This window comes from Cydia pomonella, chromosome 8, assembly GCF_033807575.1.
Source record: "Cydia pomonella isolate Wapato2018A chromosome 8, ilCydPomo1, whole genome shotgun sequence".
Taxonomy (NCBI): domain Eukaryota; kingdom Metazoa; phylum Arthropoda; class Insecta; order Lepidoptera; family Tortricidae; genus Cydia; species Cydia pomonella.
Window position 1 is genome coordinate 14,041,549 of NC_084710.1, and position 21,328 is coordinate 14,062,876.

Sequence of the window (21,328 nt, forward strand, 5' to 3'; positions counted from 1 at the left end):
CATTCAGTCGAGGTAGTTTGGCGCTCCTACTTTTCCCACTTGTATTGTAATGTACTATTACACCACACCGGAATGGGTAGGTCAGGTTAAGTACAAATTACATCCACACTTTATCAGGCCTGAGGGCCTACCGCGAACCACGATCGACGTATTACCTCTCTGTCGCACTTGTAAAGTCGTACGTAAGTGTGACAGGGAAGCAACACGTCGAACGTGGTTCGCGGTAAGCCCTCTGATATTTCAATTCAGACCCGATTTCAGAGGGCCTACCGCGAACCACGTTCGACATGTTGCCTCTTTGTCGCACTTGTAAATTCGTACGTAAGTGCGACCAAGAGGCAACACGTCGAACGTGGTTCGCGGTAGGCCCTCAGGCCCGAAATAGTACATTTCGTTGCTAGTGCGGAAAGTATGTCATTACTACACGAGTACCGAGATATCTTGCCACGAGCCGTAGGCGAGTGACAAGACTCGGGACGAGTGAAGAATGACATTTCCGCACGTGTAGCGAACGACGTTTTTTAATACAGTTGCGAAAAAATAAGAAAAATGCATGCATGTTCTATAAGACAGAAACAATTTTAAATATAAAATATTATACTATTATTACCTAAGTATCGCTATTTACGATTATTTGTGAATCGTATATTTAAATTGTATGAAAACAATATCGAATGTTGCCTTTGGAAACTTAAAACATTCTTGCGGTAAGAAAAAACGCCTCTGCTTTAACAGGCGTTTCGGCAGCTATTCCGTTCCATTCAGACAACTTATTAGGAACGGTTTTTCAATATTAAAAAATAAACGTGTCATAATGATGAAGAGGTAAGTAATAAAATATGAAATATGCTTACATTTATTATTTTTACATTAACAGTAGGTTTTTATGTTGATTACGACTTTTAAAGGAAACTAACATTAACACTCATCAATAAGTAGTCATGAATTGGAACAAGTGGAAAAGTGAAAAGCACTATCTAGTTCGCGAAATCCAACTTTCCGCACGCTATGCTACGTAAAGTAGCACTTTTTGATCAACAAAAAAAGAGTATTTTTCCATTTCAACAAATATCAGCACATCGTTTACAATATTTGATGTGTAAAATAATGGTTCATATGCAAAAATATCAAACATTGAACATTTTTGGCAGTTAGAGACAAAGTATTTTTTACATTCCAAATATTGTTAACGATGTGCTGACATTCCGTGAAACGGAAAACGATATCAGGGGGCCTACCGCGAAAACCGAAATTCGCAAATTGCTTGGATCTTTCTCTTTTACTTTTAGTAAGACGTAATTAGAGTGACAGAGAAAAATGCCCGCAATTGACGAATTTCGATTTTCCCGGTAACCGCCCAGGTCCGAAATCGGGACTGAGGGCCTACCGCGAACCACGTTCGATGTATTGCCTCTCTGTCGCACTTATAAATTTGTACGTAAGTGTGACAGGGAGGCAACACATCGAACGTGGTTCGCGGTAGGCACTCTGATATCCCGATATCACAAGTACGGATGTAATTGAGGCTTAATGCTGCAACGCAAAGCATCAAACATCGTATGCGATTTGTTGCAAGGTGAGTAAAGCCCTTAACGTCTAAGATTTCTTTCCATTTTCTTTCCATAGTAAAAAAAATCTTACTGAAAAGAAAAAAAACAACTTATGACATGACAGTATGGGTTAAAACTTTAGCCTGTCCAGATCAAGTCCAGATGGACGAAATAAAAAAGTAAAATAAATCTCGATCCTTGTATACCATACCAATGTATACTCTTGAATAGAATGAAAGTAAAGAAACGCCGTAGCTGTCATAATTATTAGCACGATACATTGACATGTGACAGTTGAGAATTGAATAATTGATTGACATTTGATTTGGAAGCGCGGGACTTCGTTAACTTCATTTGTCTGTACATTTTTGCAAAATAACAATATAAATAGTAAAAGGCATCTGGTTCTTTTCGTTTACCGATATTCATACAACGAAGGTATCAGTTTTACTAATAGTATCAACTAGAAGCCGATCTTCTACCGTATAGTTTAAGAAATTCCTTTATTATAATTTAGTTCAGTACGTGAACATCTTCCGTCCTCAATATTCTGCATAATTTATCACAAATGAGTGATACTCCCGAGACACCTCGAAGGACTGTGAGAAGAAGGAATAAACCCCAGAAATATGGGGATTTTTTGGAGTTAGCTCCAGTGAAACGCCACGTACAAGAGGACACTAGTTCGGAAGATGACAACGATTTTGATGATGTGCCCTCGCAAAAACCTACAGGTTGGTGCTTTTGTGAGATCTGGAATGTTATCTGTAGATATTTCTAATCATTATTTGAATAGTATACTTTGTTAATTAATAAAAACATCACAAATTCATCAACTGTGTAAAGTACATCAAGTATATCATATCAGTTTAACTGTAAATTTGATTTTTTTGTAAAAATATTGTTGAGCAGTGCTTGGCTGCCACTTAAAACCTGAAGTCATCAGCCGGCCTAGCCAATGTGACAATCACTATCGCTTTGACAACAAAATGCTTTGTCTCTCTATCACTCTTCCTTAATAGTGTGACAGTGACAGTTGCGTTTCGATTGCTACGGAGCGTAAGCGATTTGCGCGTTGGCTACGCGGCCAGGGGTAACATTACTCTTAGTTCTACTATAGAGGCTTTTGTTTCCAAAATAGGGTGAATATAAGGTGTCATAATTTATCATGTTTCAGCTTTATTCAGCAATGATGATGTGAAAGGGCAAGATATGTTCAAGTTTAAGTCGCGGCACACCAAGCATGACTTACAGAATAAAGTTAAAGATCTTCAGAATAATTCTCTAAAATTAGAATCTCCTTTGAAGACTCCTCGGAAAAATCTGTATGTGGACTCTGTTAAGAAAGTTATTGAGGCAACACCTAAAGTTGTTAAGGATATTATTAAGAAGAGTAAGTTGAACTTGTAATGTCTTAACTGTCTCTGTTGGACAGTTTATTAGTCTCAGAAAAGCCATATTAATATGGGCTATATAGCTAAAGTATGAATCTCTGTGATTTGTATACATTCTCAATACATAAAGTAATCTGTAAAGTTATAACAATAGAATAGAATATAATATTTATTTGAAAGAATATGTTTATATAAATAGTGATAATATTTAGCCATTAGGAGGGTCCACACAGAGTCAGCATGGCATGCTCGGTCAAGGAACACGCGCGCGCCACCTACACTGGATGTTTTGTGCGCAAGGAAATTGCCTTGTGTGTTTGCTCACTCTGCTTGGACCCGCCTATTTGGCATGCAAATGTTAGCTACAATAACAACATTTATTAACAGGTTTGAGACTTTGAGCTAGCTAGTTTGCCCCTAGTTACATACCAAATTTGCACGTAATGAAAGCAACAACCAGTGTTGTAACTAAACTTATGTTTCACACTTGCATACCTAAAATGCTGAGAAAAAAAGGAAAAGTGGAGAACTCACCATCTGGCTGATATCCAAGGGTGGCGAGTTCGATTCTCGCCCAAAATGGTGAGTTTTCCACTTTTCTTTTATTTCTAACATTGTATAGTTTGCAGACATTTAAAAAAAAATATTAAAAAGCCTTGTATTTCGCACATGTATCCATTATAATTTAACACTACATTATAAAACAATAATCTACAATGTAATAAGGTAAAATGATAATTAATTAAATAATTTACAATATATATGTCTATGCCTGAGTCTATACAGTCTCAATCATATTTTAATTTTATTGCATACCTAGTCACAGCAAATTTAAAAGAGTTAGCTATATGACCATGGTTTTCAACTTACTTGACATTCTTGAAATGTCAATGACACATATCCAATTTAACTAATCTTTTAAAGTCATAAAATATTTCATCTTGTGATATTTACCGAATTTTCCAGGGATTGTAAAAGAAGTAGACAGTGGAAGTGATGAAGATGATTTCTCAGGCAGCAGTAGTGATTTTGTACCTGATGACAGTGAAAGTGAGGTAACCATTTTATTATCTATAAAACTAGATTTTATTTTACAGACATCATCACATAGTCCCACAGTAAGCTTAATAATGCTTATGTGTTGGGTACTAGCTAGGGTAATTAAATCTAAAACTAGTGGCTCTGCATGCTGTAGACCCTGCAATAGGTTTAAAAATTAAAATATTTATTACATTGTGTTGTAGGTTATTAGTTTTATTGTGTTTATGTCGAATCAAAAAAGTGGTTAAATACTATCTAATCTATTCAGGCTTCATCCGCATCATCATCAAGTGCTTCTGAAGAAGAAGAAGAAAAGGATGCCTCGGTGGAAACCAAGCCAGCAAGCAAAGTTCAGGGAAGAGGCAGGGGCAAGGCGCGGCCCAAAGATTCAGAGTATATCGTCACTCCCGACAATTACTTTATGATGAATTCGAGTAAGAAGGTAAGGATTTTTTAAATGAAAAACAAGTGTCAAATACATCATGCCTTAATTAAAGTATCTCCAAACAGAGGCCCTACCGCGAACCACGTTCAACGTGTTGCCTCCCTGTCACACTTACGTACGAATTTACAAGTGCAACACGGAGGCAACACGTCGAACGTGGTTCGCGGTAGGCCCTCTGGGAGGGAGTTTGTTGGCGGCATCGGCGGATGAAATGACTACCATAGATATAGCTGAACTTGCCCAAATATTTGTTTTGCATTTCTTTCCTTAAAATACAACGCTAAAACGAACTTTACTTAGTGGTTCGTTGATGGCCTAAGACTAAGGGGTGGTTGTAGTGCCACGATGTCGAATACTGAAAGAGACTCCGCGGCGCTTGAATATGGTGCGGCACTTGTTTGTGGATATAGACGGTAGTCATTTTCATTTCTCATTTATTTATTCATAAGCAATTTGTACATCGCATTTGAAATTATAGATCGATAACCAAAATAATTTACTAATTAAAAAAACATCATCATCATCATCTCAGCCATAAGACGTCCACTGCTGAACATAGGCCTCCCCCTTGGACCTCCACATGTACAGGTTGAAAGCGACCCACATCCAGCGTCTTCCGGCGACGTTAATAAGGTCGTCTGTCCATCTTGTGGGTTTAAAAAAAACAATTAAGTTTAATAAAATATAAAATGTCAGAACTTATAAAACTAAAAGTCCTGCTGATTAGTCCATCATCTCCCCCTGGATCCCCCGGAACAGGTGGTGGCCTAGTGGTTAGAGCATGCGACTTGCAATCCGGAGGTCACGGGTTCAAACCTCGGCTCGTACCAATGAGTTTTTCGGAACTTATGTTCGAAATATAATTTGATATTTACCAGTCCCTTTCCGGTGAAGGAAAACATCGTGAGGAAACCGGACTAATCCCAACAAGGCCTAGTTTACCCTCTGGTTTGGTAGGTCAGATGGCAGTCGCTTTCATAAAAACTAGTGCCTACGCCAAACCTTGGGATTAGTTGTCAAGCGGACCCCAGGCTCCCATGAGCCGTGGCAAAATGCCGGGACAACGCGAGGTACAAGGGAGTCTTTTATATTGCCATATAAGTTCATCCTGTAATTTTGTTAGTCTCATCTATTACGTAAACGCAGTAACTACCATCAACGGCCATTTGCATGTTAAACAGCGACATGGCATGATACGTATAAATATCATGTACTTATCAGTCAAGCAGGTGGTGCTTTCATTATATGTATTTTTCACTACACCAGCTGATAAAGGCTCTCTTGATTGTTCAAAAACGGATGAGAAAGTTGCATTTTATCCACATGTGTGCCAAAGTAATCTGATGCAAATATTGAGCTGTTTCCGTGTGTTAAATGGTAGAATTGACTTTAAAATGATGATTTTGAATGATAAATATTTAATTTGATTTGGTTTGATATTTTACAGTTAGAATTTTCTTCGTGTTGGTGTGGTGAAAAATGTTGTGTTTCACTCGATGGCAAAATTAGTTTAATCCTCGTGCCTTGAAACCCTAGTAACGCTCAAGTTTGCACTTTTCGCAATTTTAGAATCTTATGCTTCCTCGGGTATCAATGTATGAGCCGTTAAAAAATAACTTTGCCCCCTTGTAAAACAAATAACTATTGTTGCTTACAGATAGCCACATCAGACCACACACTGGCAAGATTAAAGAATTTAAATCTAGACGACAACATGGAAAAAGACAATGACTACATTTCTGAAGAACACAAATCCAAAATAACAGAACTCAATCAGTCATACGAACAAGTCTTTGATAAATGGATGTACATTTTGAGTGAAGACTTTAACATAGTCCTTTATGGGATTGGGTCAAAGAGATCAGTACTCCACCAGTTTCAAAAAAAAAAGCTGTCGGACTATCCATGTATAGTTGTTAACGGTTTCTTCCCAAGTCTTACAATTAAAAGTATTCTAGAAAGTATTGTAATGGACCTTCTAAAGTGTAGCCATGTTCCTTCAAACGTGGGGGATGTGGTTAAATTGATTGAAACTCGGTTATCGGACGAGGATACGGAGTTGTTTCTTATAATACATAATATAGATGGTACTATGCTGCGGAACGCTAAGGCGCAAACTACGCTGGCCAGCTTGTGTCAGATTAAAAACGTACACACGATAGCAACTATTGATCATATCAATGCACCATTATGTAAGTAAACTTTATTGAAGTAAATATTTATTAGTAACTTAAAACTAAGGTAACTTAAAATAATGAAATATGAATGTCACAATTAGTCTTGTAATAGAACCTACTATATATAAACATAAATTATAAATGCGAAATTAACTCTATCTGTAACCTTCTCACGCTTAAAGCACTGAACCGATTTAGATGAAATTAGGTACCTATAGAGATAGTTTAAGGCCCAATGACGTTCATAAGATAGTTAATTTTATCAATCATCATCATCTTCTTCCCACGTAGACAATGTCGCGGTTTGATTGGAAAATTCGCGGCCTGGCCAATTTAAAAAAATGTTTAGAACTATCATTATTCAACTGTCTTCCCGCGAAATTTCACTTGGCGTCTATATTTAAAAGCAATTTTACGGCATATTTAAAGTTACGTGTCGGTAGATATCGTGAAAATGGAGAAATTAGAGCAGCGTGCTGTGATTAAATACCTGCATAAAAAAGGATTGACCCCGAAGCAAATTTATGATGATATGCAAAGTACATTAGGGCAATCCTGTCCATCATATACGATGGTGAAAAAATGGGCAGCTGAATTCAAGCGTGGACGAGATAGTATCGCAGATGACCCTCGTCCCGGGAGGCCAACAACGGTGACTAACTCGGACAATGTGGCAATTATATGCGAAATGATAATGAAAGACCGGCGATTAAAGGTGCGGGAAATAGCTGACATCGTAGGCATCTCTTATGAAAGAACTCAAAATATCATAGTCAACGAATTAGGTTTTTCCAAGCTGTCGGCGAGATGAGTCCCGAAGCTTCTTTCAGTGGAACAAAAAATCGCTCGCCGTACTAATTCACGTGAATGTCTAGACCTGTATGAAGCCGATACTCAAGACTTTTTGGACAGATTTGTAACTATGGACAAGCCGTGGGTCCACCACTATACACTAGACACCAAACAGCAATCGAAGCAGTGGGTTCGTCCTGGATCTCCGCCTCCCAAAAAAGCCAAAGCAATTTTGTCGGCCAATAAAGTCATGGCATCTGTTTTTGCGATGCAAAGGGAATAATAATGGTTGACTATCTCCAGAGAGGTAAAACTATAAATTCTGACTATTATTGCGAGTTTTTACGCAGATTACGCGAGGCTCTGAAGATAAAAAGACCTGGAATGTTGACAAAGAAAGTTATCTTCCACCAGGACAATGCACGTGTTCACACGTCACTAAAATCGATGACGGAGATTGCCAAATGTGGCTTGAATTATTGCCCCACCCACCCTATTCACCCAATTTAGCACCATCGGACTTTCATTTGTTCCCCAATTTAAAAAAACATATGGGTGGTATGAAATTTTCAAGCAACGCCGAGGTCGAAGCTGAGGTGGATGCCTATTTTGAAGGTCTCGAGGAAAGCTTTTTCAAAAGTGGTGTAATGGCTCTGGAATGCAGATGGAACAAGTGTATTCAACTCGACGGGGACTATGCAGAAAAATAAAAAAACCTCTGTTTTGTTTTTAATATTCAGGCCGCGAATTTTTCAATCCACCCTCGTATTTACAATGCATATTCTAAAAGTGCTTTTTAATATTATATGTATCCACATAAGACCCAAAAGATCACTTTCACATCATCTATTCGGAAAAGGGCTTTTTCTTCCTTGCTAGGAGGGATTAAAGTGGCACTTTTCTGCTCTAGGACATTTTATTACCAGTATGAAATACTAAGACAAAGAAGCAGAAGAAGTAAGAGTGATCAAATCGTTCACTAGGACTTAATTCCAAATTGATCCATTGCATCACTTTTATACTTGCCTCCTATCGCTCAATTAAAAAATGATTCGCATCGCCCTAAGAGCTCTTCATTGGCTACTAATTATTATTTGAAGTAATGGATAAAAGCTACTTAGTCCTAAAATTTGCATGCCAAATGGCTGAATATTGTTACTCACTATTTATAAGGACACCTTTGTACATACATAATCTTGCGAATAAATTATTCTATTCTAAGAAGAAAGGATTCTGTCATATCTAACCCCAAGCTCAAACTTGAAGGGTTGTGCTGCCTTTTAGGCCTTCTTCTTTCTCAATGATTGGACTGAAACCCAGTAGATTGCGAAAGTAATCTCAGAACCCTATTTTTCAGTATGGGACCACAACAAGCTAAGCAAGTTGCGCTTCACCTGGTGGGACGTGACCACGTTCCTCCCGTACTCCGAAGAGACGTCCTACGAGAACTCCCTCATGTCGCACCGCAGCGGCGCGCTGCAGCTCTCCTCGCTCAAGAGCGTGCACCAGTCGCTCACCACCAATGCCAAGGGCATCTTTAACATCATCATACAGTATCAGCTGGATAACCATAAGCAGCCGCATTATCAAGGTAATACAATATACATGTTCTTATGACTTGTTGTTGCTCAAAAGCCACTACACCTAGGTACAGTCAGCGTCAAATACTTTGTAGCAACCAAAGTGGCCAAATAGTTCGGTACACCATATATTTAGTATGGTGTACCGAACTATTTGGCCACTTTGACTGCTACAAAGTATTTGACGCTGACTGTACATAGAAAACATCCATAGCTCAGGAACAAATATTTGTGATAAACACAAATGCCCTTACCAGGTTTCATCCCGGGACCATCTGCTTCGGAGGCATACATATATACGTTTACAATTTGTCTACGTCAACAATAAGCAAGTGCAGGCAACTGATAATTTTCGAATCAAAAGCAAACTCGGAGATACTTTTATTATTGTTTATATGTTGTGACGGAAAAAGCATACGTTTTCTTAACTCAGAGGTACATAGGTCGCTATATAAGTTTTGCACTATACAAATATGAAACAAAGAGGTGGCCTATGACATACCCTTTTTAAACCTATATTTCCATAGACTGTTTGGCGGGAAGATATTTACTTTCTTTTTAAATCTACTTATTAAAAATATAGATTTAATCTTTGTATGAAATTAAAATGTTTTAGGTATAAAATATTCGTAAATCATCTTTAGCCCACGCCGACATTTTTAAAGTTTAAATTATTTTTTTAATAAGTAAATTTAAAAAGAAAGTAAATGTTTTCCCGCCAAACACTGTCTATGGAAATATACTTTTAAAAAGTATATTTGTGATGTAATAGGCCACTTCTTTGTTTCATATTTTGTCTATTGCAAAACTTATCTAGTGATTTATACAGATTTTAGGATATACGGTGAAATTGCGTGGATATATAGAGGTCCCTTTTATGTACAATATAAGTACATAAAAGGGACCTCTATATATCCACCAAAGTGTATCGAAATCTGACGAAAAAAAATTCGGCCTAATTTGCTCGTTTTTACAGGTTTGCCGTTCAAGGAGCTGTATTCAAAATCGCGCGAACAGTTCCTGGTGAGCTCGGACATAGCCCTCCGAGCACAACTCACAGAGTTCCTGGACCACAAACTCGTCAAAATGAAGCGAACGTACGACGGCAGCGAGAATTTAGTCATACCTATCGATAATTCCTTGCTTCAGCAGTTTTTGGAGCAGAATAGCTGACGAGGGAGTTTTTGTATGGACGTTTTGAAAAGTGTACCAATGGTTTTTTATGTATTTATTAAATTATTTTGAAATAGTTTGTGTTTTGACATATAAATATAACCCTCATATACCCGTTACCAGTCGCCGTGCACTTTGCTTTGCAATATGCTTATGAATCGAAATAGTCGTTTTAGAAGGGGGCAAAGTTCTTGTTTAACCCCACGTGATAGAGGCTGTTTATTTAGTCAACTGCAATAATTTACGGGGTGAATATATAGATCATACTGAGCAACTTTTACTATGGCACCACCTCGAAATCGCGTTTTTTTTTACTATTTCATACATTTTGGCAGTCTGACCTTGACATTTTCTGTGGCAGAGTAAATTTTATTTCGAGTTTTCGTTAGGTGTGATCCAGGCATGTTATACACCGTGTTTTTATTGAATTCCTTCAACTCCGGGGTATGGATAAGTAGGTTTAAGGGAATTAAATGGCATAGTTTATTTTTTTATTTTTATAAAAAAATAATTAAATGTTCCATATAGCGTTGTTGTAATACAGGCATGACATTGAAATCAACCAAACAATTGAAAACTGTGACATCAATCGTTCGAGACAGTACATACTCGTCCTAAACTAATAAATATGTAAATAGGCCCTAAGGCAAGCGTATACGCTCGTAAAGGCCTTATAAAAATGATTTATTGATTATTTCCGAAATGGAGTTAATTAGAATACCAGTGTATTTGAAAAGTTACTTAATTTAAGCTCAGGAATGCACCCTTGAAATTAACGGAAATCAAATAAAACACGGTGTATAGGGTAGGCAGTAGGTAAACTCACCATATCAGATATTATCGTATAAGAAAACACCTAATTAAAGTTTAAGTTTTTATTTTACAATCCCAGAAATAAAAATCTTAATAGGATTATACAATATATATCAACAGGCCAAGTTGTAAATTACTTAAACTTAATGACTTACATAATACAATAAAATTATTAACTAAAATTCTCTTCAACATATCTGGCACGTTTACTACGTTGCATCAACCAAACATCTCATATTATCATTGATATTCTAAAGTGCATTCATTGCTCTTTCATTAAGATTAAAATGATTGTAGAAAAATACTCTCTGAACTCATGTTGATGTCAAAGATTTGATTGTTTTAATTTACTACGCCCATTGGAATTTAGTGATACTGATAAACGTTTCAGTTATCAGTAGTGAGATTGCTAAACATTAAAAATCCACATATACAAAGTAACAAAACTTAATATTAAATTATTACAATATAAAACTACTGAAGAATGCTTCAGCGTCTAAATTTAGGTATCGACGAGACGTTTTGTCAAAGATATAGATAAGTTAATAATAGAAACCATGTTGTTTACAATGAACTCTAAGGGTGGTCCATGTCAATGTTGTATGGTATGCCAAGGCGATAATCATAAGTGTTGTCATTTGCAACTAGTTTGCCTTTATTGTGTATATTTCATCATCATTAATTTCGTCATACTGGCTGCCAAAACTCTCAAAATCTTGCTTGCGGCTTATTTCCAACAGCAACTTTGGTCTAAACTATCTTAGTCACAAAAACATGGAAAAAAGCCGCAAGTCTCTACATTAAATTTAATACTAGAATGGATTCCAAGGGCACTAATAATTTACTGTCTTGTTCCTTTACCTTAAGTCTAATTTTAATATAATTGATACCAAAACTTTTGAGAGCTATTTTAATTTAATGCTAGTTTCTTGCACTTTCATTTCAATGATTAGACTAAAATTAAGTATGTCAATAGAATAAAAAAATATTACTACATAAACAATTTTATTGAAACATTAACTTGTCGGACAACAAACTACAGATTACACGCAAAAGACATCAACATCGTAATGATAGAAAACATTTTGGTGGCGCCGAGGCGCGTTAACACTAAGAGAAGCGGGTGCGCTAGCCAGAGGGTGCCGCTAGAACAGGGGTTCTCAACTTTTATTGCAAAAATATTTTCATGTCCCGTTTTTTTTTATAATGGTTTCGCTACGCCGACTTCAACGCGCTACTGGTTGGGAACTCCTGCGATATAGTCTCACAACTGCCAACTAGTTTATGAGGGTGACTGTACCTCTGTTGTGATCAAGTTTATTGTCCGATGCATCGGAGGCTGTACACTTACGAACTAGTAAGATAACTCCGCTTAAGGCAACCCTCAATTCTCTTCGTCGTCGTCGTGTTTCCGCTTTTTACCCCGAGTGCTCTCCTCCGGCTCGCCGTCTGCGTCCTCCCCGTCTGTATGCAAAATAACAGCTCATTAACCCCAGTTTTAGTAATTCTTTATTGTACAAAAACACATAATAAAAGTAACTTACAATTAGGAAAAGCTAAGTGCAAAGGTGAACTTATCCCTTAGGGATATCTTCCAGTTAACCTTTGAGTAGATGAGAAGAGTTCAGATTTGATGCTTAGATATATTCTGTAGTGATGCTGAACAGTTCAGTCATATTGGTTTCAATACTCTCATCGTCATTATCCTCCTCATTTTGCGAACTGTCGTACACGCAGCTGCCTGACCACTTGACCACTGTAGTACTAATTACCTAGCTTTTTTAGCAGGTAGATGTTGATGTCTTTAGCCAGTCTTTCTTCGAGACCACGTGGATAGTGTCGTCCTCGTCACGTTAGAGGTAATTTTAAGGATTTAAACCAACACGATTTTCGTTCATAGTTTTAAAACGAATACGGGACTTAATCGCGTAAACTTACGTTTATTATATGGCCTGACGTTTCGAACATGACGTTACGCTCGTGGTCACAGGCAGACAACGAAACGTCAGGCCATATAATAAACGTAAGTTTACGCGATTAAGTCCCGTATTCGTTTTAAAACTATGTAAATTTTAAGGGTTGATTATACACGATGAAGTCCCGCTACGTACCTAGCTTTGACTTGTGATCCGCGTCAATCTCCTCGTCATCGTCGTCGTCCTCCTCCTCATCCTCCGAGCCCTCGTACACGGAGCTGTCTGAGCTCTCCTCTTCTGTAATAATTAATTACAATTACGAATAAGTAAACACAATTGAAACTAAATACTATGATCATCATTATCATATAGCCCTTTATCGGTCACTGCTGAGCATAGGCCTCTCGACAAGTACGCCACTTGTACGCCTCCTGAGCTAATCTCTTCCAGAAGCGACCCGCAATCTTCTGAATGTAGTTCACCCAACGTGCCAACGGACGCCAGAGGCTTCTTTCATCCGAAACTCACCACTCCGTTGACATTTTAGTTCACCTGCCATCACTCTGTCTAGCAACATTTACTTATGATACCTTAAAAACATTATGAGTCCATATAAAATACTCTGCTTTGTACAATTGAAATCCATACTAAAAAACATGCTGTAACTTCTTATTTCCATAAGTAACTAAAAAACAACATAATGGTTAACATTTTTTTAAGTTTTACGATACTGATCTTTGGATTGTTTCATCAAGGGCCCCCAGCAAGCTCGGTTCTCCGTACAAACGTAGTTACGCTCCCATTTTAAAACAACTAGCTAGATTGCTCTGAAATTTTGTACTTCTAATAGAATATCTAGGTATACCTAGCAGGGGCGGATTGTTCAAAGAACTCGATTCCCACTGGCTTGTCTAATTTCAGCTCATGAGTACTTTCACGATCAATTTATGGTGAAAAGGAACGCAAAATTAGCTCCGGGTTCTCTACGAATATATGTGACGCGCCGCCACTGATAGGTAGATATACTGAACAACTTTTACTAGGGAGGCAACCTCGAGAACAGCACAGCAGATTTTATTTTCGCGATTTCGGGGTTGACTCTATGCTGTTCATGATAGTCAGACATAAAAAAATCAGACTGGTTTTGCCATAGCATACTATAGTGACTGCTTTAGTTATTTTATTTTATTGTTTTTTAAGGGATAGCAAACAACTAAACAAATACAATCGACAAATGGTGTTACATTATAAGTGTTGTTTTTAACACGCTTTTATTAGGTCGACCTGTATGTAACTAGCTATGTAATGGAATCTAAGATAACTAATTTAACTATCTTCCAAGGATCGTAGCGTCATGAAAATTGGCAGCTGTATGTAGTTCTGATGACAATACAATAATATGGTACTGTCGAACTGATCTGATGATGGAGCCGGAAGATATGAACTGGAAGACTTGTGAGAAACTATGAACACGATCAGGTTTCAAAGCTTGTTTTTCTAGTGTTTTTAAACTATTAATTTATTATTAGTGTGTTGTATTGGCCCCTCCATAGTAATTGGCCACTCTTAACAATAAGACTTCTAAATTCTAATCCGTTTAGAGTGGCCAATTACTATGGTGGGGCAATAACTATAGCAGTAAGTCTAAACGACAGTCGAGACAGTATTGTATGGAAAGTAGTTAAACCACTAACCAAGGTTTTCATTGTAGACTGCACTTAGTGAGATCTCACCATCGTCTTCGTCATCATCCTCTTCCTCCTCGACTTCAGACTCTAGAACAAAGACAGGCCATATTACAGCATCACTGGGTCTCACACAATGACTAATTGAGACAGCACACATATTATAGATATTTTATAGTAAACTGACAGCTGTTTCAAGAAATATTTTGTTATTTGTAGTTTTTTTTTGTATAAATCAAAAGAAGGAAAACACGACAATCTAAGATAGGTCTGAGGAATTACATATTTATGACCATAGGATCCTTATGAGAACCAACATAGCGGTAGCTTTTAGCTAACTACATTATAATTATGCTGCCTACTAAAGAAGAACGCAAATAATGTAAATAAATCATAAGCTGTAGGAAAACCATCTGGTAATTACATATACTTATGAAGACCCGTACCAGTAGAAGACCTATACCAACCGTGGCCAGAGGCCTGGCCCTGCCGCGCAAAACGAAAATATAAATTCTTTATCTGTCTCTCTATCACTCTTGCATATTCGAGCGATAGAGAGGTTGATAAAGAAATATCGATTTTGGCAGAAGGGCCTCAGTTACTTATTAACTTGAATGGCCAGTGTCCACTAAAAAGAAGAAGCATCACCAACATATACATGATGCTTACTTTTGGTAATATACCCCATGTGAAATAGCAGGCCGTAAATTGTGTACAATACAACAGGAAGAGAGGATCTGCTCTCTGGTGGCCTATCTGAGGGCTCATCGTCAATCACCAGCGGACCCAAATCTATGTCCACATCTGGAAGTCAGTGTATCATTGAGACGTGTGTCGTATTGAATATTGAAGCTTAATAATGAACAAAGCAAATACATAGTTAATTTAGCAACAAACAATGCTATGAATATAATAGAGGTAAAAAAGATGAGTATTAGGATGTATTTGATACATTAAAATTGAGTTAAAGCTTAGATTTGTGAAATACAGTGAAGGCTCAAGTCACCAAGGCTATGATGAGCAGTTATAACTGTAGAGACTTAGATCTGACATTTTACCAGTCACTTTCATACACAAAAGAGGATTTCAATCCCTAAATACACCTATCTGTACTATATATATATATAATGTACAGTTAGACATAAAATATTGACATGGACAATATGGCAAATATATGTACACACCTACACAGTACCTTAATGTACAAGCAATAAGGCTGTGTATATATATATATATATATATATATATATATATATATATAAACGTTGACACTTTGTCCATATCAATACTTAATACCTTGACTGTACCTAGTTGTAATATAAAAAGTTTATAAAAAAGAATGTAATAAATGATTATATGAATGTAAATATTTCACATACCATCCTCCTCACTGTCATTATTTCCATTCATTTCATCCTCTTCCTCGGCATCACTGTCTTCGGCCTCCCGATCTTCTTTGTCCAGACTGCAAAAAAAGCACTATAAAGTAGTTTCTTTAGTTTGAGGTACCTGATTGAATCATTGTTATAGTGTCCCATAGAGACATGTTTTATTAACAAATCTTCAATAAATCTCATACAAATGTTATTTATCCTTAGCTTTTCAAACACTTTAGCTGCGGCAATTAGTCACATACTTGCATATCAGGCCAAATAAAATTTATAATGCAGCAAAGGTGTTACAAGAAATCATAGCTATCTATGTATGTGGGAATAGTTAGTGCTTCTGGGCATTTTGCACAAGTCGACAACCATTGTGCCTATTTTGCGTGAAACATGGTAGCTCTACTCTAACCACCCCAGCTCTTTCATGAAGCCTAGCAATGTTTTTAGGTTGCTAACTGCCTCTTTTAGTGTGTATGGAGTTCCTAGGTATTTGCTCCTGTATACTTCTACCTGTTACTATGTATGCGGGAATGTAAAACTACAATTGTAGATAAGGGGAGGCCTCTGCCCAACAGTGGGACACTAAATTAGGCTAACAAAACAAAGGTATTTATACATAGAGGCAAGAGATTATGCACTGAATGTCATCTCGCTTAGTGTGGTAGAGCACAGCACACCTTACAAAACTGCAGTCAAATAACACTAAACCCTACTCAGTGTTTTATTCCTACTGTTGAGTAAGGTTGCCGGAGCTCAACAAGGGTGCGGAGTGTTAGGGTTGGCAACACGCATGTAACTCCTCTAGAGTTGCAGGCGTCCATAGGCTACGGTAACCACTTACCACCAGGTGGGCTGTATGCTTGTTTGCCACCAACATAATATAAAAAAAAAATTACTATGTTCGTGATATATAATAATTGTATGTAATAGAAACTAAACTTACCCATCTAAATATTTTAGAGCTGGGTGTAAGGCGAACACCTTGTTCCTGTAGTCCTCAATATTAGTAACATCATTGTTAAAGAGGTCTAGGTTCTTTAGATTTTTAAATTCCTCCAAAGGTTTCAGTGTTTCCAAGTCTTTGATTTTGTTACCCGAGAAGTTCAGATGTGTGAGTTTTTGGCAGCCATTGAGGAAATTTAGTCCATTTGATATTCTGTTATCTGAGAGTTCTAATTTCCTCAGTTTGGGAAGTGTGGGGAACCCTTTGAGAGTTGTAAGCCCAACATTATTAAGGCTTAGAATTTCAAGGTTTGTGTATTCATCTGTGAGACCAACAACATTGGTGCTCCTGCAGTTATCGAGGTTCAATTCCTTGACCTGAAATACATAAAGACTTATATTTTGAAATTTTCTTTATTTAAGCGCCATCTAGGAATGTTTAGTTTAAACTAAATAGCTATGTTTAGGGTCAACACTTGCTCCTTCTATTTTGTTAAATATATACTGTATTATTAGATACTTAAGGTAATCTAAGATATCATTTGGATGAATTAGATATTATAGTGTTTCTTGTAGGTACTTGCGATATTATATAGCAAAAAAAAATCAATAATATAAGTTACTGGGTCGTCGGAGACTGGGATTATGATAACAAGGTTAAATTAGCAAGCTTGTATGTTGACGTTTCCTTAATGTGATATATATTACAAGGGCTAACATTCAGAAATAATGTTATGTCTTTAAAATTAAATTATAAATTTGCAAAGCTGTATTCAATTAGTTTAAATTAGTACGCAAAGAGATTAGATTACAAGTACTGTTACTGGCTTTCAACAGAATTGGCGAAGTCAAGTCAAGCCAACCAAACGTCAAAATGGTGTGAGTTGTCAACGCAAACCCACTTGCGTAGTTTGTAAAATTGAACAAACTAGTGATTAAACTACAGAAATGTTGCATCAAATATGAAAGGAATGTGTTTTTAAATTAGTTTCTACAACAATAAGTAAACGGCGTGTTATTACCGCGTGTAAATTCGTTATCGTTTTCTCTTGAAATGGCGGATGACACGAATCATCGCGACGCAATAAAAATGGCCGCTATATTGGTAAGGCGTGCGTCAATATGGAACTGCAGATGTACTTTAAGTGTTTTAAACGAAATGCATTTTAGAAACACATTTACAACACGCTCTACTTATGCAAAAAAATAATCTTATGCCAACAATATCCCCCATTAACTAGTTACTGCGGAAATAGAATTTTAATAGGTGAAAGGGCGCGAAATTGAGCAGACTAAGTAAATTCAGGTGAACTAGTTCACAGAAACTTTAATTACACACTACAACTACTCGCGAGGTCAAAAGAAACCGGTGTATCACAAAATATATATCATTGTTATTGGATGCCTTTAACTTTTGAAAAGGCTACTTCGAATTTTAAAGGGATAAAGGTTCATAATTAGTGACAGGTCGTAATACTGTAGTATTTTATGGGTTTCATAGTAAATACCAATCTAATTATACTTTATTAAAACGTGATAATAAGCTGAAGTGCATATTTGTAATCTCATAATAAAAAGCTATATCTTTTGCAAGTTTTACCAAACTTAACCTCAATATGGAATATTTACATCATGACCGTTTCTAGTGCTTGTATGCAAACAGAATCGGTGAAAAAGATGAATAAGAAAGTCCTGAATTTACGGTAGCCGATAAATCGCGAGAGTACAGTAATATCAGCAGTATGTTTGATATGTGCACATGAAACGTAACAATCGGTAATGGCTAATTCCCGTATACAATATCGCCATATCCCATATTACGGAATGGATTTACATTACTGAATAGTAAGATTACAATAAAAACCGATAATTTAGTTAATTTACAGACAAAAACCGTAATTTATACGCCTTACACATAAAGTATAGACGAAATACGTATCGACAAAACATTCCAATTGATTGAAAAAAAGACTTTATTTACCTGTGAAGGGTTTCTTCCCCGTAATTCCAAGGCGACTCTCTTTTCCATCGTAGCTATATTTTAATCAACAATTAGAGCACTTTTAAACCACCTTAACAATTATTTTCAAGAACTAATTCACTAGGCTTGGGTTTCAAAACAGAAGGAAACTATAGATACACGAGTGAGTGACGTTGTGCGCCGCCTGTCGGCGAAATACGGCGTTTGCAACCGGAAACAACAGTCAATACAGCAGACTTTAAACTATTTTAGATACAAAATTAAAGTATTATTTAGTCTTAATGTATGTAAAAACAAAAAGTAATTATTTATTCTAAATTTACCACAGTCTGAAATGCAAAAGATGCATATTTTAATACCGGAACAAGACGTTTACTTTGTTAGGTTGGCACTAATAATAGGTTGTACGTCTGATGCACAAATAGCGGGAGGTTTTGAAATGTAGGTGTAGTACAAGAAAGCCGGTATTGTATTCCAATGAGATAGATCGATGTAATTAAGGTAAATGTACCAATATTTATGTATTTTATTGTGTACCTAATATTGTTTTTAAGAAAATAAAGTTACGCTAGTAAAAATGAAACAAAAAATAGTGTCCATATTTTTAGCACTCCTCAATTAAACAATAAAAATAAACTGTCTCTGTGGATCCTCCCCGAATCCTGTATTCCGCTCTTGTAATAAAGTCTTTAAAGTGTTTTCTATCGTAGGATATATACTTATGCTTATAATTGTCATGTCAGTCTTTTTTATAGTAAGTCTTTACTCAGAAACCATGGTAAGTGTAGGTATATTATAGTATTTTTCAAACAGCATGGGTATGGTGACATATGTCATCTCCATACAATTTATAACCAAACTCAAAATCTTGCAAAATTGTACTGAGGTGACATCTGTCACCGTACCCATGCTGTTTGAAAAATAGGTACTTCCTAATGAAATTTGGCGTATTTTTTGTAAGGAAGTGATTTTCGTAGTTCAGCTAAGTAATAGTGTTTATTTGTAAGGTTCTGACTTTGACTCGTATTTTTTTTAATACTACGTCGGTGGCAAACAAGCATACGGCCCGCCTGATGGTAAGCAGTCTCCGTAGCCTATGTACGCCTGGAACTCCAGAGGAGTTACATGCGCGTTGCCGACCCTAACCCCCTCCCCTCGTTGAGCTCTGGCAAACTTACTCACCGGCAGGAACACACCACTATGAGTAGGGTGTAGTGTTATTTGGCTGCGGTTTTCTGTAAGGTGGAGGTACTTCCCCAGTTGGGCTCTGCTCTATATCTGGAATGACATCCGCTGTGCTGTGCCCTACCACACAAAGCGAGATGACATTCACAATGCCCATACCTCTCTTGTGGGCGTAGTTTAAGGACGTACCCGGGTCCGTCCGTCGGGGCGGGGGTAACCTAACCAATCATAATCACTTATACGGATATTAGAAAAAATGATTTTTACTGACATTTTTTTATTTATTACATCGGTGGCAAACAAGCTTACGCCTGATGGTAAGCGATCACTGCAGTCTATGGACGCATGCAACTCCAGGAGTGTTACATGCACATTGCGACCCTATGGAAGTATCTTGCGCCGAAAATATTAAATAGGTAATAGGTACCCAAATAACTTGAACACCAGTAATGGACTCCTGGTTGACGGCGGTAAAAGATTAGTGAGTTCTCTTTGGTGAAAGTGAGAGTAGAACCTGAACCTTCGGGGCCTTAATAAAATGACGTAAGTGCAAAAAAACAGTGTGAACAAAAATATACTAGGGTGCAGTGTGGGACTATTTCGACCGGTAATTTATAAAGTACAATTTTGAGCAGGTATAGAGGAAAATGTGAAAAAAAATCCGAATTCAGTTTGCAATTTAACCAACTTTACGTGTGTTTAATAGCACTTGAAATTTCTATGAGATTATATTAAAACACCTTTTTTCAAATTCAAGAACAATTTTTGAATTTGGCTCATTTGATAGAGAATTATCCTCGAACATACGTGCATTACATGGCGCAAATTAGTTAGACAATTTGCCTATAGATGGCGCTGTACATAATTATACACTTAGTAGCTCTGTGAGCTGTAGACCTCGCGACCATATAACTTCAAAGTGAATAAATGTATGGCTCTACTATTTAGAAAAATGTATAAAAAATAAATTGACACAAATACATAACTATCGAATACGGTAATCCATTTTGTGAACACAAGGCTCCCTTTATTATATTATGGAATAGTGATCTATGTGCCAAATTTGAACTCATTTGCAAACGATTTAGTGGTCGCTATGATTTTGTGATTTGCAATATCCTCATACAATTAAAAAAATGCAAAGTAACCTAAAAGTAAAAAAATGGATCGCCATATTTTTAACATACTTATAACTAATAAATAAAACGTATAAAGAGTCCTTAAAGACATTTCCAAAGCAGAATTATAATTGGGTCAATTTATTTTCAT

At 36.8% G+C, this 21,328-nt stretch overlaps 2 protein-coding genes across 4 annotated transcripts; one reads left to right on the plus strand and one right to left on the minus strand.

Annotated features, from left to right (window-relative positions):
* Positions 1–1,857: 1,857 nt before the first annotated feature.
* Positions 1,858–10,226, plus strand: LOC133520637 (origin recognition complex subunit 2). Of its 2 annotated transcripts, XM_061855177.1 has the most exons (8): positions 1,858–1,988; positions 2,068–2,284; positions 2,728–2,943; positions 3,911–3,999; positions 4,254–4,427; positions 6,088–6,622; positions 8,757–8,990; positions 9,956–10,226. In XM_061855177.1, the coding sequence occupies exons 2-8, from the start codon at positions 2,119–2,121 to the stop codon at positions 10,150–10,152; spliced, it is 1,611 nt and encodes a 536-aa protein (XP_061711161.1). In that variant the 5' UTR covers positions 1,858–1,988; positions 2,068–2,118; the 3' UTR covers positions 10,153–10,226. The 2 variants fall into 2 exon arrangements, with proteins under 2 accessions (XP_061711161.1, XP_061711160.1); XM_061855176.1 differs by having other exon boundaries at positions 1,865–2,284.
* Positions 10,227–11,012: 786 nt separating this feature from the next.
* Positions 11,013–19,057, minus strand: LOC133520639 (acidic leucine-rich nuclear phosphoprotein 32 family member A). 2 transcript variants are annotated; one of them, XM_061855186.1, is made up of 7 exons: positions 18,875–19,057; positions 16,895–17,271; positions 15,946–16,031; positions 15,236–15,370; positions 14,576–14,656; positions 13,077–13,178; positions 11,013–12,429 (listed from the first exon to the last, which is right to left on the minus strand). In XM_061855186.1, exons 1-7 carry the CDS (start codon positions 18,920–18,922, stop codon positions 12,350–12,352), a joined length of 909 nt encoding a protein of 302 aa, XP_061711170.1. In that variant the 5' UTR covers positions 18,923–19,057; the 3' UTR covers positions 11,013–12,349. The 2 variants fall into 2 exon arrangements, with proteins under 2 accessions (XP_061711170.1, XP_061711169.1); XM_061855185.1 differs by lacking the exon at positions 15,236–15,370.
* Between the last annotated feature and the right edge of the window lie 2,271 nt (positions 19,058–21,328).

Bases quoted from the DNA above. Each gene is read 5' to 3' on its own strand.
- LOC133520637 (XM_061855177.1), top strand. From the start codon at position 2,119: ATGAGTGATACTCCCGAGACACCTCGAAGGACTGTGAGAAGAAGGAAT. The intron at 2,285-2,727 runs GTTGGTGCTTTT...ATCATGTTTCAG, and splicing joins GCCCTCGCAAAAACCTACAG to CTTTATTCAGCAATGATGAT. The intron at 6,623-8,756 runs GTAAGTAAACTT...CCTATTTTTCAG, and splicing joins TCATATCAATGCACCATTAT to TATGGGACCACAACAAGCTA.
- LOC133520639 (XM_061855186.1), bottom strand. From the start codon at position 18,922: ATGGAAAAGAGAGTCGCCTTGGAATTACGGGGAAGAAACCCTTCACAG. The intron at 15,371-15,945 runs GTATGTGAAATA...ACTGACTTCCAG, and splicing joins TAATGACAGTGAGGAGGATG to ATGTGGACATAGATTTGGGT. The intron at 14,657-15,235 runs GTAAGCATCATG...TCTTTGTTCTAG, and splicing joins CATGGGGTATATTACCAAAA to AGTCTGAAGTCGAGGAGGAA.